This window comes from Ahaetulla prasina, chromosome 3, assembly GCF_028640845.1.
Source record: "Ahaetulla prasina isolate Xishuangbanna chromosome 3, ASM2864084v1, whole genome shotgun sequence".
Classification (NCBI taxonomy): domain Eukaryota; kingdom Metazoa; phylum Chordata; class Lepidosauria; order Squamata; family Colubridae; genus Ahaetulla; species Ahaetulla prasina.
This window is the reverse complement of record NC_080541.1, coordinates 160,280,111-160,303,290: the sequence shown is the minus strand read 5'-3', so window position 1 is coordinate 160,303,290 and position 23,180 is coordinate 160,280,111. Positions and strand designations below refer to the sequence as shown.

General features: G+C 38.8%; 1 protein-coding gene across 1 annotated transcript in view; it reads right to left on the bottom strand.

Moving 5' to 3' along the window:
* Positions 1 to 695: 695 nt before the first annotated feature.
* The window catches only part of ANKRD13C (ankyrin repeat domain 13C), a 32,530-nt gene continuing 10,045 nt past the window's right edge, over positions 696 to 23,180 (bottom strand). The window contains exons 3-13 of the mRNA XM_058176489.1: positions 22,960 to 23,064; positions 21,852 to 21,937; positions 20,686 to 20,731; positions 18,758 to 18,824; positions 17,632 to 17,776; positions 15,435 to 15,566; positions 14,371 to 14,532; positions 12,665 to 12,744; positions 8,032 to 8,130; positions 6,377 to 6,477; positions 696 to 5,091 (exon numbers count right to left, since the gene is read on the bottom strand). Coding sequence (XP_058032472.1) covers positions 4,961 to 5,091; positions 6,377 to 6,477; positions 8,032 to 8,130; positions 12,665 to 12,744; positions 14,371 to 14,532; positions 15,435 to 15,566; positions 17,632 to 17,776; positions 18,758 to 18,824; positions 20,686 to 20,731; positions 21,852 to 21,937; positions 22,960 to 23,064 — 1,154 coding nt within the window. The 3' untranslated portion in view covers positions 696 to 4,960. The remainder of the gene's footprint in view (positions 5,092 to 6,376; positions 6,478 to 8,031; positions 8,131 to 12,664; positions 12,745 to 14,370; positions 14,533 to 15,434; positions 15,567 to 17,631; positions 17,777 to 18,757; positions 18,825 to 20,685; positions 20,732 to 21,851; positions 21,938 to 22,959; positions 23,065 to 23,180) is intronic.

Genomic DNA, 23,180 nt, shown 5'->3' with positions numbered 1-23,180 from the left:
TTAAATTAGGTTTTATATTCTGTAAGCTACCTTGAATCGCCATGGGCGAATAGGCGGCAATATAAATTCAATAAATATAAAAGTAAATATAGATGGTAAATAAGGATAATTTTTTTTGCTAATTGCATCCAAATTGGGGATAACTAATGGTGACTTGATCACAATGACTACTGATTTGAAGGTAGATTTGCTGTACTTTGCATCCAATACTTTACAAAAAGTTGCTGGGAATCAAGCAGCATAAAAATTTATATAATTATTATTACTATTACTATTATGTTGTTAAGGCATCAGGCTAGTAACCAGGAAACCATAATTTCTAATCCTCCGCAGTCACTAAAGACAGTTGGTTCATCTTGGGCCAATAATTCTCTTTCAGCACAACTCACTTCACAGGTTGTTGTGGGGACAATAGGAGGAGGAAGCAGTATCACCATATAAGTTATTTATAAAAATAATAAAGTTAGGATATAAATAATATAGAACTAGAGTATGCTCCAAGACATTGATATCGGAATTTGCTAGAATTTGAAATGTTCTATTAAATAAATAGATGATGGAGGAAACATTGTAACATCCATTATACAGTTGAAGCAAGATGTGGCTTATGAATGCCATCATCTTACACTACAGAGTGGCTTTTAATCTTTATGTGGTCTAGCTTAAAGTTAAAAAGACTGCAATCAACACCAATGCACTGAAAATTGAGGATTTTATTGAAAAACTGACCAATAAAATGTCCTTGTGAAAGTGGTACATTGTAACAGCCTTTTTGTACATCTTAGTCCTCCTCTAATAAGGAGGAAGGATCCATGTTAAGTTATAATATAATTGTCATATATTCAGTTTTAAAAGCAAACAGCATCTTTTGGTCTTTATTCTAAATGGTACAACCAAAAATCCTTTTAGTGAAGGTGAGTTTAGATTAGACAAAGAACATGAAATGTAACAACAAAAAAATGCCTTTGTTACAATTATAAACTGTCAAGGAAAAACTGCAGCATTATAGAAAGTTTGTTAGTATTATTTAAATATAATTATCTTTAATAAAGTCAACAAGTATGTAACTTTCAATATATTATGCTTCAGCTTAAGATGGGCTTTCCAGCATTGGATTATATCCACAGGTGCACTATTTGCTAGGTACATGAATTGCAATGACTGAAAGACCAACTGCTTGGAAAAAAGTCTTAATTCTTTTTTGTTATAAATTAAAGCAATTATTTGGAAGACCAATAAGACTGAGCTTGATTTAGGAAGCATTTGAGTTCTTTTCAATCTTTTCCTCAGCTAATGACTGACAGAACACTTTGCTAGTTTTTTAAGAGATCAAACCTCAAGGAAATTTCAGATGTTTCTTCAAATGAAAATTTAACACAAAACTGCACGTGTCCAAATTATTCATTACAAGATATGTACAGACCTTATTGATACAGGAACTAATTACTCTGGAAAAATTTTACAATGTTTTGTTTCAGTATATGATAGGCAGTTTTCCAAAATAAATTGTTCAACCCAAAAACAGCTTGAGGTATTTTGGAGGGTGATCTGATATTTAAACTGCAGTTTAGTTTGGAGAACTTATTTATGGGAATTGCCTAAGTGCTTTTCCTGGAACAAAACATTCTGGACTTTTCTGGAATGGTCCATTCCCAGATCAACAAATTTTGCACATTCCTACTCAGGATACTAATATAATCTGTTTTCCAAGTAATATTCCTTTTCAATCAAGGCCTAAAAATATGCAAATGGAATAATCATTTAACTTGGCCAGTTGCGTTACATTTATAATAAATTTTGCATATTTTTATGTGAACTTTTCCCCCGCAATACAATTATACATAATTCTTCAGAATTATTCAGAAATAGTTTTGACCTCAAAAATTTGACATTTTGAGTGGTGGATGTAGCCAATGCAATATATTTGGTACGAAATAATTCTCTAAAATACAACATTAGATGGTACAACCAAAAATCAAAACAGATCCTCCAAAGTGCTTAACGGTCAAGCACTAATCTATACTTGTTCATTAATATGTTTGTTATTAACCTAATGTCAAAATCTTAATGGTAAGATTCTGGAACACCATTGCAGGCAAACAGCTCTCTTTACAGGAACACTTTTCACATTTCTTTTAAAGTCGGTGTATATGTGCCTTACATGTGTAAATCAAATTCCCCAAATTTTTGAACCGGAAGCTCCATGAAAGCAAGAGAGCTGCATGCATAAGCACTTGGATGCAATCAGATCAATTGCAGTGGACACTGATCGGGTTTTCCCCATCCCTGAAAATCCGTTTCTGGAACTAAATAAACTGTTGTATCTACCCATCTTTAAAAAGGGTTGTGATACAACATAAACCACAATTGGAAAAATCTGCTGAAGCCACTAAGAGGCTGTTATCTCTTTTCTTCAGTGCAAACAAGTTAAAATTTGAGGTCTTTCTTCTGTCCTCAGAGGTTGACCAGCAACTACCAAAGTAAAGCTCTTTTCCCCATTCAGATCTTACTAGAATAAACTTATTAGACTGGACAAAAAAAAAATCATTAAATCGGATCCCAGATTATGGTTAGATTAAACCTACTGAAATCAGTCTTTGTTGATTCCAATTAGTATCTTTGTATTTCCCATGGGATTAAATTTGGATCTAACCCAGTTTTTAACCAACGTGGAAATATTTATGTATTCCATGTGCTGGGCTGAGATACTTAAGCATTTTCTTTTAATATATACAACTTAATGAAAGGTAACTTTGGCATTATTAACCTGATAATTTCAGATATAGGAGATGACCATTATCAAGTTCCTACCATTTGGAGGGAGATACAGCCATCCAATCAAATTCATACCGGTACTTTCCATCATTCCTATGGCAAAAAAACCCAGTACTGTACATTTCTCTATACAGCAAATTCTTTTTAGGAGATGCCCACAGGACAGATAATACAAAGGACACAGTCCAATGACAAAAGAGGAGACTTCCGCTCAAGCAGCAGGACTCCGTTCTCCTCATCCTTGAATAAATTGTAGGGAATTTCTAACTTCCAGAGTCACACTGGAGGGCACAGAAATTGCAGACTATGTGAAAATCACATTTCACTGCCAGAAGTTATTTTGTGGGCAGGTGGCACTAACTGGAGGCAACCTATAGCATCAATCACGTTTAGTTTTAGTGATGTCTCCTCTTTGAATCCATTGAAAGAGGAAATAACAGGGTATTTTTAATTGCATTTTATAGCGGGCAGATTGAATCTTTCGCAACAAGTACTGGAAATAACATGCATTTCAAAACCAGCAAAGCCCTAACCAACTGTCTTCACACTCACAATTGCCAATCCTGGTTAGTATAAACTGCTTACAAGTTTGCAGCATTTCTGGAATTAGTCTCAATGTTTATTCCCTGGTTTATAAGCTGCTGCTGTTTTCTTGAGTTGCTCCTCTGCATGTGGCCCTAGTGCAAAGTTACAACTTTAATTAATTCTGTACCTTTTTTCTTGACAGGGTTGCTGTGGCTTATGACCCTGTTTTACTGGGGACTATGCCTCAGAACGCCTCATTTCACATTTTAAGATATTGCCAGCGCTGGGTGTTACCCGACATGTGGTTTTCTACATGTTTGAAAATGATTTAAAAACTTTCCAGACCCCTCCCAAAAAAGGAAAAAAAAAAAGACTAGACCACACAAAGAATATTCTTCTGAAAGTATTTACATTTCTGTACACTTACACATTACCGGAAGCCAAATCTCGCAATACAAATGAATGTAGGTATCAACAGTTTGAGACAGTAGAGCAAAAACACTAGGTTATATTCCTGTTTTGGTGGCTGGAACCATATAATAATCCTAACTTTAAGAAGTCAATTTGAAGAAAAAAAAGCCAAAAGTTACTCTTATTGAAGCTATTCATACTGGAAACACCCCATGGCATTTTTGAACATTTTTCTTAGTTTACTGCAGCCCCTATTCATTCTACTAGATTTTTTTTTCCTTGGGAGAAAACAAAGCTTCACCTTTGAGACGGTTATCATCTAACTGCTATAATTCATTGTTCCCAAATGCTGCAGAGCATATATGCAAATTTGGTACCCTTGTTTGAATTGCTTAAGTATATTTGAACAGACCAAATAAATGACAAGGAAGAATCTCCAACAAATACTGCAAGAACATTTCCAGCCATCTTGAAAAGATCTTCGTGAAAAGATTAGGAAACAATCTTCGGTGGAGAAATCAACAATTTGGGGAAAATACAGATAGCACCACAATGAGTTGCACTAAGGTGCTAGAGGAGGTACCTTATTCCCTGCAGTGAATGTTCTAGTACTGAAATGTATTGCAATAACTAAAAGCAACTGTATACAAAAGGTTAGCTTTTGGCTCATTTATCTACAGAAAAGTAATTCCTTCTTCTAAATGCTCAGACGATGTTCAATTTGCTGAATGTAACAGGATTTATAACATATGAAAACAAACCTTGAAGGAAGGTTATCTTGATTCCAGACGGGAGTTTAAAAGGGTTAATACCCTGGTAAGACATTTTAGTGTTTATGCAAATGGTCCAAGAGTGCTTTTTATTATCAAGGAAAAAAAATTCTATAAACAAACGATCGTCTTTAGAGGATTTATGAATGTACCATGGGGTGGGGTGGGGTGGAGAGGTGTGTATGTATGTGTGTGAGACTGAGGTGCCAGATTACCATGCTTGCAAGTCTAGATGTATAAATGAATGTGATACATCAGGAGACCCGCTATCCTTGAGACACCAGATGGATGCTTGCTATATATTACAATAGATAAAATTCACTCTGTGTTCCCTTTCTGAATTCATTTAAATAAGTTTTATCTTTTCAATTTTCCCAACTTTCAGACATCGGTCTTAAGCTATCCACATCCTTCGGTTGTCTTGTTGTCTTGAGGCATGCTGGTATTCTTTATTCGCTGCTAACTGTCCAGTTAAAAGTTTAGAGATCAGGAAAGCGGCTGGGATCCTCCTTGTAGTCATCAGGAATTGTGAAAATTGATTCATCAAACTCATCATAGCGAAACTCCTGAAAAGTCACAGTGGCTGTGATTGTTGGAAACACAGGAATATCTGGGAAGAAAGGAACAGAACCATTAACGGGTCCAGGATGCGGGTACTCCTCTCTTTAACAAGACTCCTTCTGATCATTTCCATGACATTCTCCTCCCAGGTAGCTTGATGCAATTCCAAGGGCTTTTAGGTAAAGGATGGGTTTGGAGGAATGTTGTGACTGATGGCCAGTGAGATGCATTAATTGGTTGTCAACCCTAAAGAAAACTGCTGGCAGAGGGGTCACCTACAGATCTAGCTTTGGCAGTACCGCCAATATGCAGACAATAAGCACCCGTACCTCTCATTTCTATTGATTAATCTAAGGAAATAATAGCGGAAAGTACAATGTATCTGACAATAATTCTGGAATTAATCACAAAAATTCCTAGCCGGGAAAAAGTAATGTTATGGGGGACAGGGATGAGAAGTTGCCTTGGAGGGAGTTATATTTCCATTTGAATTTGAACATGGGCACAGGATATATTGTTTAGGATGGGATAAAACTGCTACAATGTGGAGGCAGATTACAAATACAAATTGCTACGAAAATCAAATTTTGATGGAAACTGGCTAGACTACGCCAGTGATTCTTTAATTGTTCAAGTTTAATTTAAATTACAGGTGGCAATTTTCTTTCCTCATCATTGTGTTTTATACCATTCATCAACTGTTTTATTCAAATGAGACAGAAGTATAAAACATATTTTAACATGGAGCTTAAACAGATGTCCAGCAGAAGGTAACATTAGTGGTTTAGATCTCTTTATCATCTCAGCAAAGCTTCCTGGCCAGCTTCAGGGAGGGAGGCCAAAGAGAAAGGATTAAACCACAGTACACTGCCAATAATTCTGCCGATTTTCTTCTTCCTTACGAAAGAGAAGTGAAATGCAACCACGCGCTCCATGTTTTTCCTACGCTGGCCCTTCCCATTCAAGCAAAACTTTTATTCTGGACCAGGGGTGTCAAACCCGATCCCATTGTGGGCTGTATCAGGATTTTGTTTGCCCTTGGAGGGCCGGGGTGGGTGTGGCCTGGTCACTGCAGCCAAATGGGTGGCCAGGGCAGGGACCAGTCCCTCGCTGTCTCTGGGATGGCATCGGGGGACAACTTTGGGCCTATTGCGGGCCACATGTGGCCCATGGGCTCTGGACTATTATGTATTTTTCATTCAATATATTGTGCAATGACATATTTTATTTTGCCTAATGCCCGATTGGAAACTATTTCAATTCTTGCCCCCGACCCCTATCTCAAGAGGCAGTCAAATAATAACCCCTGGTTTCAGATGAAATCCATAGCTCACCTAATTTTACTGGAAAGCCTGGCGGAAGTTTCATCTGCACAAATTCCCGCAGTTTGTTAAAGTGCTTGAAGGGTGCAATTACTTCTAAAACATTCAACAACCTGAAAGAGAACACGCATAACATCTATTAACAGCTTCGACAAGTACCCACTTCATTTAAGCAATTGAGAAGGGAAGATATTATTCTCATCCCATTATTGGGCACACTACAACTAGCAACAGATACATATTTTTAAAAAATGTTAAGCAATGGATACATTCACAAACAAATTACCAATTATTTATATAAATTACATATTCATAATGAATGCTGTTCTTGCTTATTACAGAATGCATGTGCGTGGTGTAGCCGCTAATATGACTTTTTGTACTATGGATATAGAACTTGGGTATCTAATACGGAATTTGATTTGTTTTTATTTAAACAAGCAAGTATTTAAAAAAAATAATGCAGATGCTGAAAGGATCAGAAACTAACATGTTTTTAGGCCTTCTCAAGCTCTTCTCATGGAGCGTCTGGATCCTGAAGACCATGGGACTATAGAGGAGATACCTCCTTTCAACTGGTTTACAATTATTACTGAGCTCCTGCTCAAGGAACAGGTGTTGCTGAGGAAACTACAGCCTTTGCACAACTCTATCTCATGTGCCAATTGCAACCATTCCAGGCCCTGCTCACAGCAGTTTACGCTTTGGTTAACCTCACCAAAGGACTATCACAACTCATTCTATGTATGGGTGTCCGTGACATCTGGACCTTACAGGTGGTTCAGAATGCAGCAGTCCAAGAAATTAGGATGTCTCCTGATTTTCCTTTTACACCACTATATTGTATTGGTTGCTAGTTGGCTTATAAATGCAATTCAAAGAGTTGATAGCCATCTTTAAAGGCCTTATGGCTTAAGACCTGGATAACTGCTAGACGTCCCGTTCCCAGTGACTTCTACTCATCTAATGGGAGAGGAGTCCTTTGAATCCCAACTTGAAGGATTGCTGGTGTCAGGAGCCCTAAGGGCACACCTTTTCTTTTGCTATCCTATCTTTCAGCCAACTTCAAGTCAGCACCAACTCTGCTAACATTTAGGAAAGCTGCTAAGATCTCATCTGACTGTACTGGAAAGCCTTAGGAGATTCATGATGGGCTTCCTATCTTTAGTACTCGTCCGCACATGAGTGGACATAAGGCATTTCCATCTAAATGAATAGCAGGCAAAGCACAGCAGCTGACATTAACGCTTCAATGGAAGAAACCAAGTCAAAATGCCTGGGTTTTGCCAGCGGGATGAACTCTTTGCTTCAGAAATTAAAAGTCTAGAAAACTCTACAAAGTGACATCACTTTGCACAGGTCTAGACATTCTGGAAACCAGGAAGTAACATCAGACATTTCCTAAATGCTACATGGCTTTTAGAAATTGATTGATTTGTAAGAGAATGCGTGTGACTCATCAAGGGATAAACACAATCAGACAAAGTTGAAACTATGTGGAACTCATACATTATGCAACGGAACAAACTGCAACCTTGTTGGTTGTATAAAAGTTTTTCTTAATTTATATACTAGAGTCTCTGGAATTTAAACACAATATAATCAGCAATATAACTTTAATGTACTACATCCTTTAACAATCTTTACTGAAAGCAATTCAGACTTACGATTCAATTCCTAGAGGAAATTCTTGGCTCATGGCTATCGTAGCTTTAAAAGTTTTCTTGCTTTCTTTGCAGACAAGTTCTCTACCCAAATGAGGCGCTCTGTTTAAAAGACAATCAAAATGAAAATTTCTCCAAATACATAAAATGCACAAACAGCTCACCCTGAAAGAGATTTTTGTTAAGCAGGAAGGAATATACTTCTCTTTTCATTGCTGTTCTTCTCATGCACACAAAGGCATATTTAAATCTAAATGCTTTCAGAATTCCTTATTTCCAATAAGAAAGTAAAGGGTGCAATTCATTTCTTTTTTTTTAAAAAAAAATTACAGTATCTTATTACCTTAAAAATTTAACTCCAACTGGAAACCATTTCTTGATTATAGTCCAAGATGTGGGTTTGTGCCATACGTAAAAATGTGGGTTTTTCTCTGTATAAAATCTAAATTCCAATTTATAGGGTTTTAAAAATTAGAATGGATTTTAGTATCATGGGTAGAATTTACTGTAACCCATAGATTCATTTTATGACTCAGATTGTGCCGACTGTACTCCTTATATTTATGTTCCACTTAATAATGATTTTCAAGCTCTTAAAATGATATAATACATTCAGTATTACCATCAGTTGATCATATACAGGAAAACTATCATCTCTATACTTGTAAATTCCTTGTTTATACATTTGAATTGTGCTCTTTTAATCATTCTTTTGTTCCTTTTTGTTGTTTTTAAATATGATTATTAAAATTATTCATTATTTCATTATTAAAATAATGAAATATAAAAGAAAAAAAGGGCAGAACAGAACAAAAACTGAATATAAATAAAAGCCACTGTGAAAACTTTTTAGTGACATATGTTCTAATGTCCCCCCCCCGAATTCAGGACTCTGACTTGGGGAGTTTAGACTCTGGAGCAAGTCTCCCCCCCTTCGGATTTCTGGAGAGTGGATGGGGGTAGCTGGGGCTACCTATTAGGAACGTTTTAAGATCACGCGTGGGCTCTGGGTTAGCTTTTTGGCTAGTCCAAGTTACGATCAGCCCTATCTTGGGTTCCTCCCCCTCCTCTCCTACATACCCTTTTTGGGGGTGTATGGTGTTTATAGGGGGAGGATGCTGGCACCGGCTATTTTAACATCTGGAAAGAGGATTCCGTGTGAGAATTGTCCATCGTTTTTACCATCTGTGGGTCTTATGTCATCAACCCAAATATGACTGCTTTACCATCTTCTACGGATGAGAGACACATTGCGCCATTTATGCCTGATTCGAGTTATGATTTACTCTTCGGCTGAACTCCATCATCTGCGAGGGTCCTCCGCCTCGCAGAAATGGCCCTCCACGTTATCGAGGGCCTATCTTAATGACGGGTCTTGGGACCCACAGAGATGGCACGTGGCCGATGTTTAAAGGCGATCACGTGCTCCGGCCCCCCAGTCCTCACTCGTTCCCCAGATGGTCAAGATCCTCAGAGCTTGGGTCTACGGCTGATGCTCTGCAATGCCCGGTCCGTGGTTAATAAGGCTCCCCCGATTTGCGATCTGATTCAGATTCAGAGGGAATCCGCGGACTTTATGGGCATTACGGAGACCTGGTTGGGCACAGAAGGGGGTGTACCCCTGGTTGAACTGTGCCCTCCAGGTTTCCGTGCATTCCATCAGCCGAGGGCCCAGGGTAGGGGTGGGGGGATGGCGGTTGTGATTAGAGAAAGTCTGGAGCCGAGGGAGTCCACTGTTCCTCAGATAGCTGGCTGTGAATCCCTCCTTGTGAAGTGGGGCCATCGAAATCAGATGGGGTTGTTGATCACGTACCTGGCTCCTTGCTGCGTGACTACAGCCCTACCTGAGCTACTGGAGGTGCTTGCTGGCATGGCGGTTGAGATTCCCAGACTTTTGGTCTTGGGAGATTTCAACTTGCCATCGGCCGGCCTGTCATCAACAGTGGTTCAGGAGTTCCAGGCCTCCATGACGGCCTTGGACCTGATTCAAGTAACTGATGGCCCTACACACATCGGGGGAGGCGCGCTAGACTTGATTTTTATCTCTGGTCAGTGGGTAAATGATCTGGATTTAGGAGATATAGTGAAAGAACCGTTGTCATGGTCAGATCATTTTCTCCTTCGCCTAGACTTTCGAACCGCTGCTCACCACCGCAGGGAGACGGAGCCGATGCGTTGGTTCCGTCCCAGGCGCCTGATGGACCCGGAGAGGTTCCTGACGGAGCTTGGGCCGTTTCCTGAGGATCTTACCCACGGCACGACTGAAGAACTGGTTGCGGCTTGGGAACGGGCCGCGGCTGGGGCTTTGGACCGTGTCGTGCCTTTGCGGCCTCTGACCCGGCGTAGATCTCAATTGGCTCCCTGGTTCTCCGGGGAGCTGAGAGAGATGAAACGCCGGAGAAGACGCCTAGAGAGTGTCGAAGTGCTGTCCCGGTGCCTGGAAGCCGTACGGGTCTAGATGGGGAGAAACAGACTCAAGCTCAATCCCTCCAAGACGGAGTGGCTGTGGATGCCGGCACCCCGGTACAGTCAGCTGCTCCCGCAGCTGACTGTTGGGGGCGAGTTAGTGGCCCCAAAGGAGGTGGTTCACAACTTGGGCGTCCTCCTGGATGGTCGGCTGTCCTTTGATGAACATCTGGCGGCCGTCACCAGGAGGGCCTTTTACCAAGTTCGCTTGGTTCGCCAGTTGCGTCCCTTCCTTGACCGGGATGCCTTATGCACAGTCACTCACGCTCTGGTTACATCTTGGCTGGATTATTGCAATGCTCTCTACATGGGGCTGCCCTTGAGGTGCACCCGGAGGCTGCAGTTAGTCCAGAATGCAGCTGCGCAAGTGGTAATGGGAGCCGCTCGTGGCTCCCATGTAACACCACTGCTCCGTAGTCTGCACTGGCTTCCTGTAGTCTTTCGGGTGCGCTTCAAGATCCTGGTTACCACCTTTAAAGCGCTCCATGGCTTAGGACCCGGGTACTTACGAGACCGCCTGCTGTTACCTTATGCCTCCCATCGACCCGTACGCTCCCACAGAGAGGGCCTTCTCAGGGTGCCGTCCGCCAAACAATGTCGGCTGGCGGCCCCCAGGAGCAAGGCCTTCTCTATGGGAGCACCGACGCTCTGGAACGAACTCCCCCCTGGCTTACGTCAAGTGCCTGATCTTCGGACCTTTTGTTGTGAGCTAAAAACATATTTATTCATTCAAGCAGGACTGGCATAAATAGTGGATTTTAAATTGGGGTTTTAGTAATATTTTAAATTTTTAAATCTTTTAATTACCGGCCATTTAGTAATAGTTTATTTTAATCTCTTTTAATTGTATATACTCTGTATTTTATTTCGGCTGTACACCGCCCTGAGTCCTTCGGGAGAAGGGCGGAATAAAAATTTAATAAAATAAAATAAATAAATAAAATTATTTCCCTTCTCTTTGTGTCACACAAATGCTATTAGCAATTTCATAATTTTTTTTGATGCTGTTCAAATACTTTTATCTGTTGTTTTTTAAATGATCTCATAACTTTTTTTCCCTAGAAATCGTATTTTGAAATCTAAAATTGCCTTGTGCATACGTAAGTCAGCTGAAATCTGTTAGACTTCTGATTTTCTTCAGTTATACTGAGGGAGAAGCAACTTTTGCTCCTTTAAAGAAAACCAATAGATATAAGTAATTATAATATACGAAAGTGTTATGTAGAACCAACCAGTTATCTTTTTTAATCTCATGACTCAAAGTTTAAAACAATATGTATTTTTGGCTCTTAGTTAACGTAAAGCAGTGCCAGCTTTACGAAGGCAAGAGGCACTAGTGAGCGAATATAGAAAAGTTACAAACAACTCACTCCTACCAGTGCATGCTGACCTTCCTCATTGATCAGCTGCAAGACTCAAATCCAGGAAGCTCACACTGGCACTTGCGCAACATCTGCCCAACAATTTTAACACTGATTCCCAATGAAAAGCCAAGTGGATCCTGAACACCCAGACATATTTTTATTTATTTATTTATTCATTCATTTATGACTTCACAAAAAAGTTGCCAGGCTTTAAACTATCACATCAGCAATGGACAATCCTGAATAGGATTCGCACCTTACACGGCATCTGCTAGGACTCTGTATAAATGGGGCATAATATCCTTCCCTCAGTGTGACATCAAACTGTAGATCACATTGTGACCGGCTGTAAGCTGAGGGCATATACTGGTCCAGTATCTGATTTTTTTTTAAATATAAATGATACTGCGCTTCAATGGTTAGGTAACCAAAACATTGGTATTCAAACATAAATCATAAATCAGTCTGTTATTAACAGCAGCTGCCTGCAATTACTGCAGGTTCTAGTCCCACCAGGCCCAAGGTTGACTCAGCCTTCCATCCTTTATAAGGTAGGTAAAATGAGGACCCAGATTGTTGGGGGCAATAAGTTGACTTTGTATATAAAATATACAAATAGAATGAAGACTATTGCTAACATAGTGTAAGCCACCCTGAGTCTTCGGAGAAGGGTGGGATATAAATGCAAAAAAATAATAATTGTATTTTACTAATCTAGATGGAGTGTTAATATATATTGCTAGTTCATGTACGATATGCAACCCTATATAAATAAATAACTATATGCATATAGCAGTAATACTCACTTTCCATTTTCTGCAGATATGTATTCCTCCCATGAAATTGTATTGGGTGGTGGTGGGGTAAGAGATTGTCTCCTGACAGGCTTTTTAAAGAAAAGATACAATAATTTATTTAATAGCTACCACTTTTCTAAACTACAGACATAACACCTTTCTACCACAGATAATGAGACTCTTGTCAGTCTGAAATACTGGCCCAGTCTAAAGTTACACCACCACAAGCTCAACAAATAATTTCTGGTGGACCAAGGTGACATACCTCTTAACGTAGAAATTTAGATATAAGACTAGCTGTCAATACTGCATGAAATAACAGTCCAAAGACCAAGATGAGGAGAAAGACATGCTTAAAGAGGATTGCCAGGCCATACTTTTGACTCTCAGCGTTATTTTATTCAAAGACACTTCTTGTAGTCATTCATTATATTACAATGTTAATAAAATACTTCTAAAAGAAAAACCATTTTCTCAGAAAAAAAATGCAGGAGTGATTTTATTTTTTTAACCTTGCAACTATTTTTATTTCGTAAGAGATTTTCTACCCCACATCACTGGAGGAAACTTAAGGAGAAGATAAGCCATTCCAAACTTGCCCTAATCATTTCTGATGCTAACAGAAGGAGTAATTTTCCTCAATAGGATTTGGCATTCTTTTCCCAACAGAATACGACTAACTGGACAATTCACTATTTTGGTTTATGACAATCTGTTGTTCAGGTATTAGAAACATCATTTATTATTTTATGTTACCAGCATTAAGCCTACTATTCAGTTGTTCTGTGAAAAGCAGCTTTTTAATTTTTTAACTGATCTTGAAAACTATAGTTTATAATAACAGGTACATGAATAGAATTAACATGGTGGAAAATGACAAAATGCTAACAAGTTACAGTGGAAATTAAAGATGCTAATAATGTTGGGTTGATATTTAAGTAGCTTAGGAAATATTACACTACCTCCTGAGAGGTGTGGAAACAAGCAACACACCTGAGATAATTATGTCAGACTATTTGGACAAAGCAAATTAAAGGAGAATCTGAGAGGCATAAAAAAAACCCAACCCCTATGGATAAGATTTAAAAACCTATACACCTAAAAAGGATGTCACCGTTCTATGTAAATTATATCAAATAAACCCTCCTTTACAAAAATGCAAAAGAAACGTTTCTCAGTTTCAGTGACAAATATGGAGAATGACAAAATGACCAGTTGCTAAGCTGGCATCAGATCCAGAGTGCCCCCTTGAGGGTCTCAAGACTTTTGCTTCCCAAAGTCTCTCAAATATCAACCCTGAAACTCAGGAAGTTTCAGAAACATGGTAGCACAAGAAAATGTCAGAATGCAAACTCATCTAGGTAGTCCTCATTTAGTGACTGCCTAGTTTAATGACCTTCTGCAGTTAAGATAGTGATGGAAAAGTAACTTTATGATCAACTGTCACATTTATAACCTTTACAGGTATAAAGCAAACGAAAGCAGAAGTAAGAGCCTAAGCACTATAGCAGTTTCATTTAACAATTCCTTTGCTTAAGGACAGTTGTTGGTCCCGACTATGGTTGCTAAACAAAAACTACCTATATACAAATGAAACGAGATACTTCCCAGAATTTAAGGCTATGTGTCCTCCAACAAATATTCAGAATAATATTTCAAAACTGACTTTAAAATCTGTATATTAAGCATGCAGTTTAAGAAATCTTCAATGATACCTCGAAGTTTTGTTCCATCAAATTTCCACCTTTGCTCAAGCTTTCCATGATAGCTTTATTCCGAAGGATATCCTCCTCACTGAGATGTTCCCGTCTTTTTCTTGATTCTAAAACAAGCCCGTTAACCAGGTAGAAGTCTGCCAAAAAGTTTCCCACTCTTTCCTGGAAAACAAAAATGAAACAACCTAAGGAGAGAAGCACACAGAGTATTTGCTAAGCAGACTAAAGCTGTGAAGCCTCCTTTATATATTGCCTACCTAGTTACTATATAAGGGATGCGGTGGCTTAGTGGCTAAGACGCTGAGCTTGTTGATCGAAAGGTCGGCAGTTCAGCGGTTCGAATCCCTAGTGCCACGTAACGGGGTGAGCTCCTGTTACTTGTCCCAGCTTCTGCCAACCTAGCAGTTTGAAAGCACGTAAAAAATGCAAGTAGAAAAATAGGGACCACCTTTGATGAGAAGGTAACAGCGTTACGTGCACCTTTAGCATTTAGTCATGCTGGCCACATGACCATGGAGACATCTTTGGACAGCGCTGGTTCTTTGGCTTTGAAACGGAGATGAGCACCGGCCCCTAAAGCCAGCAATGACTAGCACATATGTGCGAGGGGAACCTTTACCTTATTCACTATATATATCCAGGGTGGGGAAACTGTTGATTCAGGGCTACATAACAGTTGCAAATTGTTTGTTTTTTCCTTGAAGAGCTTCTTCCAAATGTGCAAATGTGTTGCTTAAATCTGGAGACGTGAGTACTAAAGAAAGATTAGCATCTTGCCTGATCTGCATCATTGGTACAGCTGCTAAAGCCTTCATCTTTCTAAAACATGAAGCTTCTTTTAAATCCCAGCCATGAAAAAGCTGCCCACAGTAGTCTACTCCTCAAGTTCTCTTCTTCCAGCATCATTGGAGGCAGCCTCTCTTAAGATCTTTTCCACTTCTGAGATTAAGCAAAGGAGCCATAATAATAGTCCAAGTGACTTCATTCTTCTTTGCCTTAGTGCCCCATTACTGACACAGCAATATAAAATAGACGGGTGATTTTAGAATAACAAATAGGCTTACTGTTTTATCTTCTCGGAAAAGCCATCCTGTTTGGGCACGTGTGAAGGTGATTGATTTGGTTGATAATGTTGCTGAATAAATATCACTGCTCATCAAAATATCAACTTCCTCCTCAGTTTCCATCTCTGATTCCTAACAAAGTATAAAATTGAATATTATTAAATTAAACAAAACATTTAAAGATAAGCATTTTCTTTCTGAACCAAATTTCTTTTTAATAGCGAGTCTCCCAATAATTATTGTCTTAATGATGTAATTTATCCACTGCCAGGAGATATGCACAAGGCCTTCTACGGATATAATTTATTACATATTGATGTAATCTCCAAGGAATCCTGAGTGATAATTACCTAACAAAAACACAACAATAAAAATTAAAATATCCTTAATCAAAATTAAAAATAAGTTGAATGGGCAAAATTACAACTAACAAAACACGGTTAGCAGCATCTCCACCGATTCTCAAACGAATTGTGAAAGAATTCAGGTTTTGCCAAGAAGGCTACAAATTAAAGTTGCTCCAACCAACAGGCTGCCACATTCTGAAGGAATTGCAGTTGCCAAAGGTAGCACCATGCAGAGAACATTGCAAGTAGACCTAGAATTATGACTGTAATTTGATTGGTGTCACTAAGTTGTGTGTTTGTACAGTGCGATATTATGTGACTGCATCACTTAGTGACAGTCACACCCCAAGATGCACAGGTTGCAGGGAGTCCCAGGTAAGGAGTGTAGGGGTAGCAGAGACCTCATGTAGACTGCCCACAAATTTGGGGATGGGGTGATGAGGTGCAGCATGAGCGCAGAGAGGCCAGGAAAGAGGGCACAGGGTGTGTTTGTATGTGCAGGTGCCGGAAGGCCAGAAAGAGGGTGCAGAGTGCATGCGTCAGAGCACAAGGAGACCAGGAAAGAAACAGCAGTGTATATCTATGTGAGAATAGGGGGGCCTGGGAAAGAGAGTGTGGGGTACATGGGTGCAAGTGCAGGGAGAGGGGAGATGGGCATACTGTGTGCAAGCAAAGAAAAGCTTTGGGGGAGACTCACCCTAGCAACTTGCCACTTTTCCTGTTGGCTTCCTCATTAACTTTGTTTGAGGGAAGCCTGCAGAGAAAGTTCCAAATGGGGATCACATGACCAGAATGCTGCAACCAATCACAAGGATCAGCCGACTGCCAAGTGCCTGCATTTTGTTCATGGCACTGCAGAAGCACTGCACAGCTGGAACGCTGAGGAATGGTTGTAAGTCCCTTCATTCAGCATTGTTATCGCTTCAAATGGTTGCAGCAGTTGAACAAATGGTCATAACTCAAGGACTACATGCACAGAAATGCAACAATCAAGGCCTGAGTCACCATAGGGGTGTCAACCTTAATCCCATTGTGGGCCTCAGGTGGTTCCTATAAAGACTTTATTTAAGTGAGGGCTCAAACTAGTATTCCTGTCAAAACACTTTAGCAACCTATCCGGAATGGGAGGAATTTAAAGGAACAAGTAACACCTTAAATCGGTGTCTATTGACTTTTTTTATCCATGACACCCTCCCAACCTTGTCTGATTCCTGTGCCTCCTGTATAAGTATCCATTACTGGATATGGAAATGGGGTAGTAATCAGCATATTGTCTGGCAGTGGTGGGTTTCAAAAAATTTTACTACTAAAGTTCTGTGGGCGTGGCAGGGGAAGGATACCGTAAAATCTCCATTCCGTCCCCAATCCAGGGGAAGGTTACTGCAAAATCCCCATTTCCTCCTAATCAGCTGGGACTTGGGAGGCAGAGAATAGATGGGGGCGGACCAGTCAAAAATTTTACTACTGGTTCTCTGAACTACTCAAAATTTCTGCTACCGGTTCTTGAGAACTGGTCAGAACCTGCTGAAACCCATCTCTGATCTGGCATCAACAAGACAGTATTTGAAGTATAATACACTTTGCTTTTCGGTGAACTGCTTAAAGTACCCTCGGGCCCCCAGGACACTTTATGGCCCTGGATTGTGAACTGCTACCCTACATAAAACAAGTATTAACATTTTGCAAAAATTCAGCCAATTCCAAAGGGAGCAAATACCGTTTCACAGGGCTGTTACCTTGCGCCTTTTAAACCTAGGATTTTCAATTTGTTTTGTTTTAGCACGGCTTTTAAACCACCATGCTAAAATAATGTACTCCGTTTGATTTACACACCACCTGTAAACACCTACCTCGTGATGTATTCGCTGGTAAACCTTTTGTTCGTTGTCTAAAACTACAAAGGATTCAGAGGGTGCAGCATCACCATTGAAAATGAAGCTCAAGTCCCCCCGTTGGCACTTCATGTCAGTAAAATCTATGAGGGTTGTGTCAAGCCTGCAGAAATATTCCAAAATGAGAACTGAGAGAGAGAAAGAGAGAGAGAGACCTTTATGCTGCTTATATAGACATTTTAATTAAACAGAATACATTGTTGGATTCTTGATGTTCTCTGAGGGTTGTGTTTTTTTTTTGGGGATATTTTATTATCCAGCTAGATAATACCACCAGAGAAAGGGAAGTTTGCTGTTTGTATGTATGTATGTATGTAATCCTCAACTTAGAATAATTTGTTTAGTGACTGTTCAAAGTTACAACAGCGCTGAAAAAAAGCAACTTACAACTGGTCCTCAAACTTACAACCATTGCAGCATCCTCACGGTCATTATGATAAAAACATATATGCTTTGGCAACCGGCATTTATCTGCAATGGCTGCAGCAAACCAGGGTCATGCGATCCCCACATGCAACCTTCCTAGCCAGTTTCCATCAAGCAAAGTCAACGAGGCAAGCTGGATTTGCTTAATGACCATGTAATTCACTTAAGAACTGCAGTGATTTGCTTTACAGCGTAAAAGGTTGTTAAGTTGAGTGTAACCCACTGAGCACCTGCCTTGCTTAGCAACAGAAACTGTGGTAATAACTCGAGGGATACCTATAGTCACTTGCCTTGCCAATCCTGGTAGAGGTGTGGCTTCCTCCTTGATGGCTTCTAGATTAAGTGTATTGTTTTTTTCCCTCTGATTATTTTCAGCTATAGGAATACACACTGTTTTGAAAATATACCAGTTTCATGGGCTCTTGAGGATATCTATCAATGTTTTCAGAACATTGCAGAAAATATGGAGATAGTTTTAATCAAAATATTGGTGAACTTGTTAAGTACGATCTATTTCCCATCAAAAATGTTAATATTTCCTTCTCTTAATTACAATAAATTATATGGAAAAATATCTATTAATATGTATTATCTGATATCTATTAATATTCTAAAGCAAAAATGATAAATTAATGTAATGCAGGTTGAATATTCTTACCTGATATTTATACCTTGTTTGTATATTTTACATGCATCAGAAGGCAAGATTCGGGAAAGTAAAGGCACTGAATTTGACAAAAATGAGACAATTTTACTGAATGTCATTATAATGTAACAATTCATATACAATAATACCAACATACTTTATTACAGGTGCAAACCAAAATTCTTGGAATTCAAATTGATACACAGTTACGGTTTTAAGACTTATCAAATATACTGCATACCAAAGCAACAAAACCCTTTTCAGTTTGTGTTTGGAAGAAACCATAAAATACTAACGGGAAAACTGCATGTACCATTTGTTTTTTAAAGGATCAAAGCACTGCAGACTTTCAAATTTCAATGCAGTTGCTTTGCAGATCTGCTCTGGAGGCTTTTGAGTAGTGGACTCAAAAACACATTTAATCACTTTGCAAAACACCGTCTGAATGGTTCACAATGTAAATGTTATGCATTAAAAGTAACATTACAATTGCAATTCTTTCTTTCAGTAAACAATTTCTGTTATGATACTGGGTCAATGCAGAGTCATTAACTGGTTACATTAAGGATATATTTCAGACTGCTGAGCTTTCTCTCCAATTACTCAAACAATTACTTTCTTGTCAGCCTCCTTAAGCAGGCACTCTTGCTCCATTAATTTGAATGCTAATCACACATCGCTTTTAAGCCACAGCTAGGAGTGGGGGTTAAAATCGGATTAGGATACAGATGTAAGTGGAAAATGGGAAGGGGAATTAAATTGGAAACTGGAAACTGTACATGAAGGACTGAGAAACTCAATACACCAGAGAGAGGGTGAAACAGACATGTTGAGGGACTGCTCCCAATCTATTATCTATGACTGAGAGATCAAGACAGAATAACATCATCAACGAACAGACGATGTCACAAAATAGAATTCTTTTTTAATTCAGATCAAGGGAGAAATATGTCCCAACTATAGCATACGAGACTTATGCTTAGGAGAAACAGAACATGAAATTAAACATCAACACAAACATCAAATAGTTAATTCCCAAAGACCCTAAGCACCTGCTCAGTCTGGAATGCCTCCATAAAGCACCAATGTCTACAGTACTGCTTCCCAACCCTGGGAGCATTAAGAAGATGAGTGGACTTCAACTCCCAGGATTCCCCAGCCAGCAGGAAAAGTTGAAGTTCACACATTGTAAAGTTGCCAGGGTTGGAAAACCCTGGTCTAAAGGGTGATTTCATATCGTGAAGAAATACACAAAGGATTCCCCACAATTATGCATTGTTGGGATCTGAACTTTGGCGGACGTTTTCCTCTGTACAATTCCACAGATCAAGGCCCTTTTTTCCAATAGATTTGGTGCTCATGATGGCAGAACAGGAGCTCCTCAGCAAGGAATCAGACTTGTGCTGCTTTTGTTCATTAGTGTAATGCTACACCAGTTTTATAATATAGTCTTTAAAACATATTATATAGTTAAAATATTGAATACAAGAACTTTCTAAACATATTGTACAAATAATGGCGTTTGGATTTTTTATATCTAACATGCCTCACAAGCACAGCAATAGCACTAAAACTTATATACTGCTCCATAATGCTTAATAGCACTCTCTAAATGGTTTACAGAGTCAGCATATGTCCCCAACAATTTGGGTCCTCATTTTACCAACTTCAGAAGGATGAAAGACTGAGTCAACCTTGAGTCAATTAGAATTGCAATACTGCATTCTAACTACTTCGCCACCGTGGTTCATATAAATGTGATGAAATGCTCATATAAAGTTACATAAAAATGTATTTTATGGATTTACACCTTCCTAAGCAGAAACTATTCTCTGGAGAAATATTATTAAGTAGTCTATATATATATAGTCACTAGGAATCATAAACAATTTAATGGGATGTCATCAATTACTATATATATGCATTTTAGAAAAACTTACCCCAACTTTGAAAATCCCAGTGAAGTTCAAGATAAAAGTCACCTAGCTGAAGAGAAATACTGTCAATTAAAACTTAATACATTGTAAGTTTGTCATATATATATGGATACATATTTCAATTTGGCTGTATTACTATGGTCTTACAAAACATATTTCTAAAACAACAGAATTTAATTAATTTACTTACCCTATTATCTTACAAAGATATTTCATTTTATGATGTGCAAATCACATGTGGTTAGGATTACAAGAGACCACTGTTCAAAATTGCTTCTGCTTTCCTACAGCTGATTTAATTTTATGGATCACATAAAATTATAGGATCACAATACTATATAGGCTGAGATGGAGCAGTTATAGGCTGCGTATATAGTTTGTTAACATTTAGAATAATCCAACCGAAGCCAAAGCAACTTAGAACATATTACTTGCATCTTGTCCTGAGGCTTTAAATGGTTAAACAGGTTTTTATCGGTGCCTGGTGTTTCCTGCAGGCATAAGTATCATACAACTACAGAAGTACACCCATAACAGTTTTTTTCTAAAGATCCATACTACTGCTACATAATGATTCACTTATAGATCAGCACCAAAATCTGCGCAGCAAAATGATATTTAGAAATGTAAGGATTAATTGGGAACAATGTAACTTTCATATCAAAAAGTCTGTTGTGAGTTACTTGCTGGTTCATGTGCATACTGTATTTTTCGGAGTATAAGACGCACTGGAATATAAGATGCACCTTAGTTTTTTGGGAGGAAAATAAGAAAAAAGCTGATTGGCAGGTGGATCGGCCTCCTGGAATACCCCCACCCCCATCAGTTGTTCTCAGAGGTGAATTTTAGTAACAGTTGGTTGTGAGCTCTGCACCTTGCTTTTTCAGCCTCTGAAACCTCTGTTTCAGACGCTTTTTTTCTGAAGCTTCGTTTCAGAGGCTTTTTTCAGCCTCTGAAACCTCTGTTTGAGAAGCTGGGCGGGGCTACCTTTGGAGTATAAAACGCATCCAGATTTTCACCCTCTTTTTTGGGGGAAAAAAGTGTGTCTTATCCTCCGAAAAATACAGTAGGTGCAATACTCCTGAAAAGTATTTGAAAATGAATGCACCCAAACTCTTTTATTAAAATTAACAGCATTCTGATTAAAATCCTCATTTAATTTAAGTTACCTCTTTCAGGGCTTTTAATAATCGAGGCCGCTTTTCTTCAACACTTTCCCTAGACTGTTGCTTCAGTTTCCTTAGGAGTGCTGTAACTAAATAAATTCACTGTAAGCCATAAATCATGGAATTGTAATTACATATAAGAAGCACATACTAACACACAAATATATTGAAGAAAATATTTGCTTTAGACATGAACAAACTATATGGTATTTATTGATCAGGAAAGATTTCATTCTTCAAAAAGCTCTACTAATGGTATGGATTTGAGCTATATAATTTTATATACACACACACAGTTAGTTTGTCTCCCTTTCAGGCAATTCATCTGGAAGAATAAATCACAGCACTATCCTGACTTCTTGAAAAATAAAAAGTCAAAATACTCTCTGAATTTTAACATAACCTTTATTAACTCTTTCTCTGTATGTATGTGTAGATATACAAGTATCTCTCAACTTACAAATATAATGGAGCCTGCCCATTCTGTCCATAGGTTGTGATGGTCACAAGATGGTCAAATGAGTGACCTGATTTTATTATTATTATTATTTTTGCAGCGAATGTTAAGCAAAGATGGTGGTTGTTGAGAGAACCCCATGCTTGCTAAGGGACATTTTTGCCAAAACCAAAAATTAAATGACTGGATTTGGTGAAAACATCATAAATTGTGGACATGTGATTGCACATTGTGGCAAATGGCCATAAATACAGGACAGCTGCTTTAGATTGGGAATGTGGGTCATGTGACTGTGGGGGAGGAAGCTGTCCTGCTCACTGGAATTTCAGAACCGGGTTGTAATATCTTTTGGGAGTCTGTTGTAACTTCAAACACTTACTAAGTCATGGGTGTCAAACTTGCCACATCACATTGCCATCATGTGACCTTTTCTCCTTCGCGGAGCCTGTGTGTGACACATCCAGTCCATGGGCCGCTAGTTTGACACTCCTGCACTAAGTCATAAGTCAAGGACTACCTGTACACACACACGCATACTTTGTTCTTGATTTCTTCATAGTCAACAGTAAAATCTCAAATCCCCAATACTTTATGTATTGTTCCTTCAAAGACTAAATAGGCTTCTTATATAAAACCAGAGAAATAATTTCTTACTCATTTGCCTATCTCCATAGCTGATGGCTTCTGCAAGAGGACTCCATCCCTGAGCATTTTTCACTTTTACGGGAGCATTGTGAGCCAAAAGCAAATGAGCACATTCTGTAATAAATTACATTAGATAAAACAATATTAAAGTTCCGTTAACAAATCAAACAAAGAAATAAAAATAACCAATTTCTGTAATGGAGCTATGTGTTAAATTAATGGAGGAAACT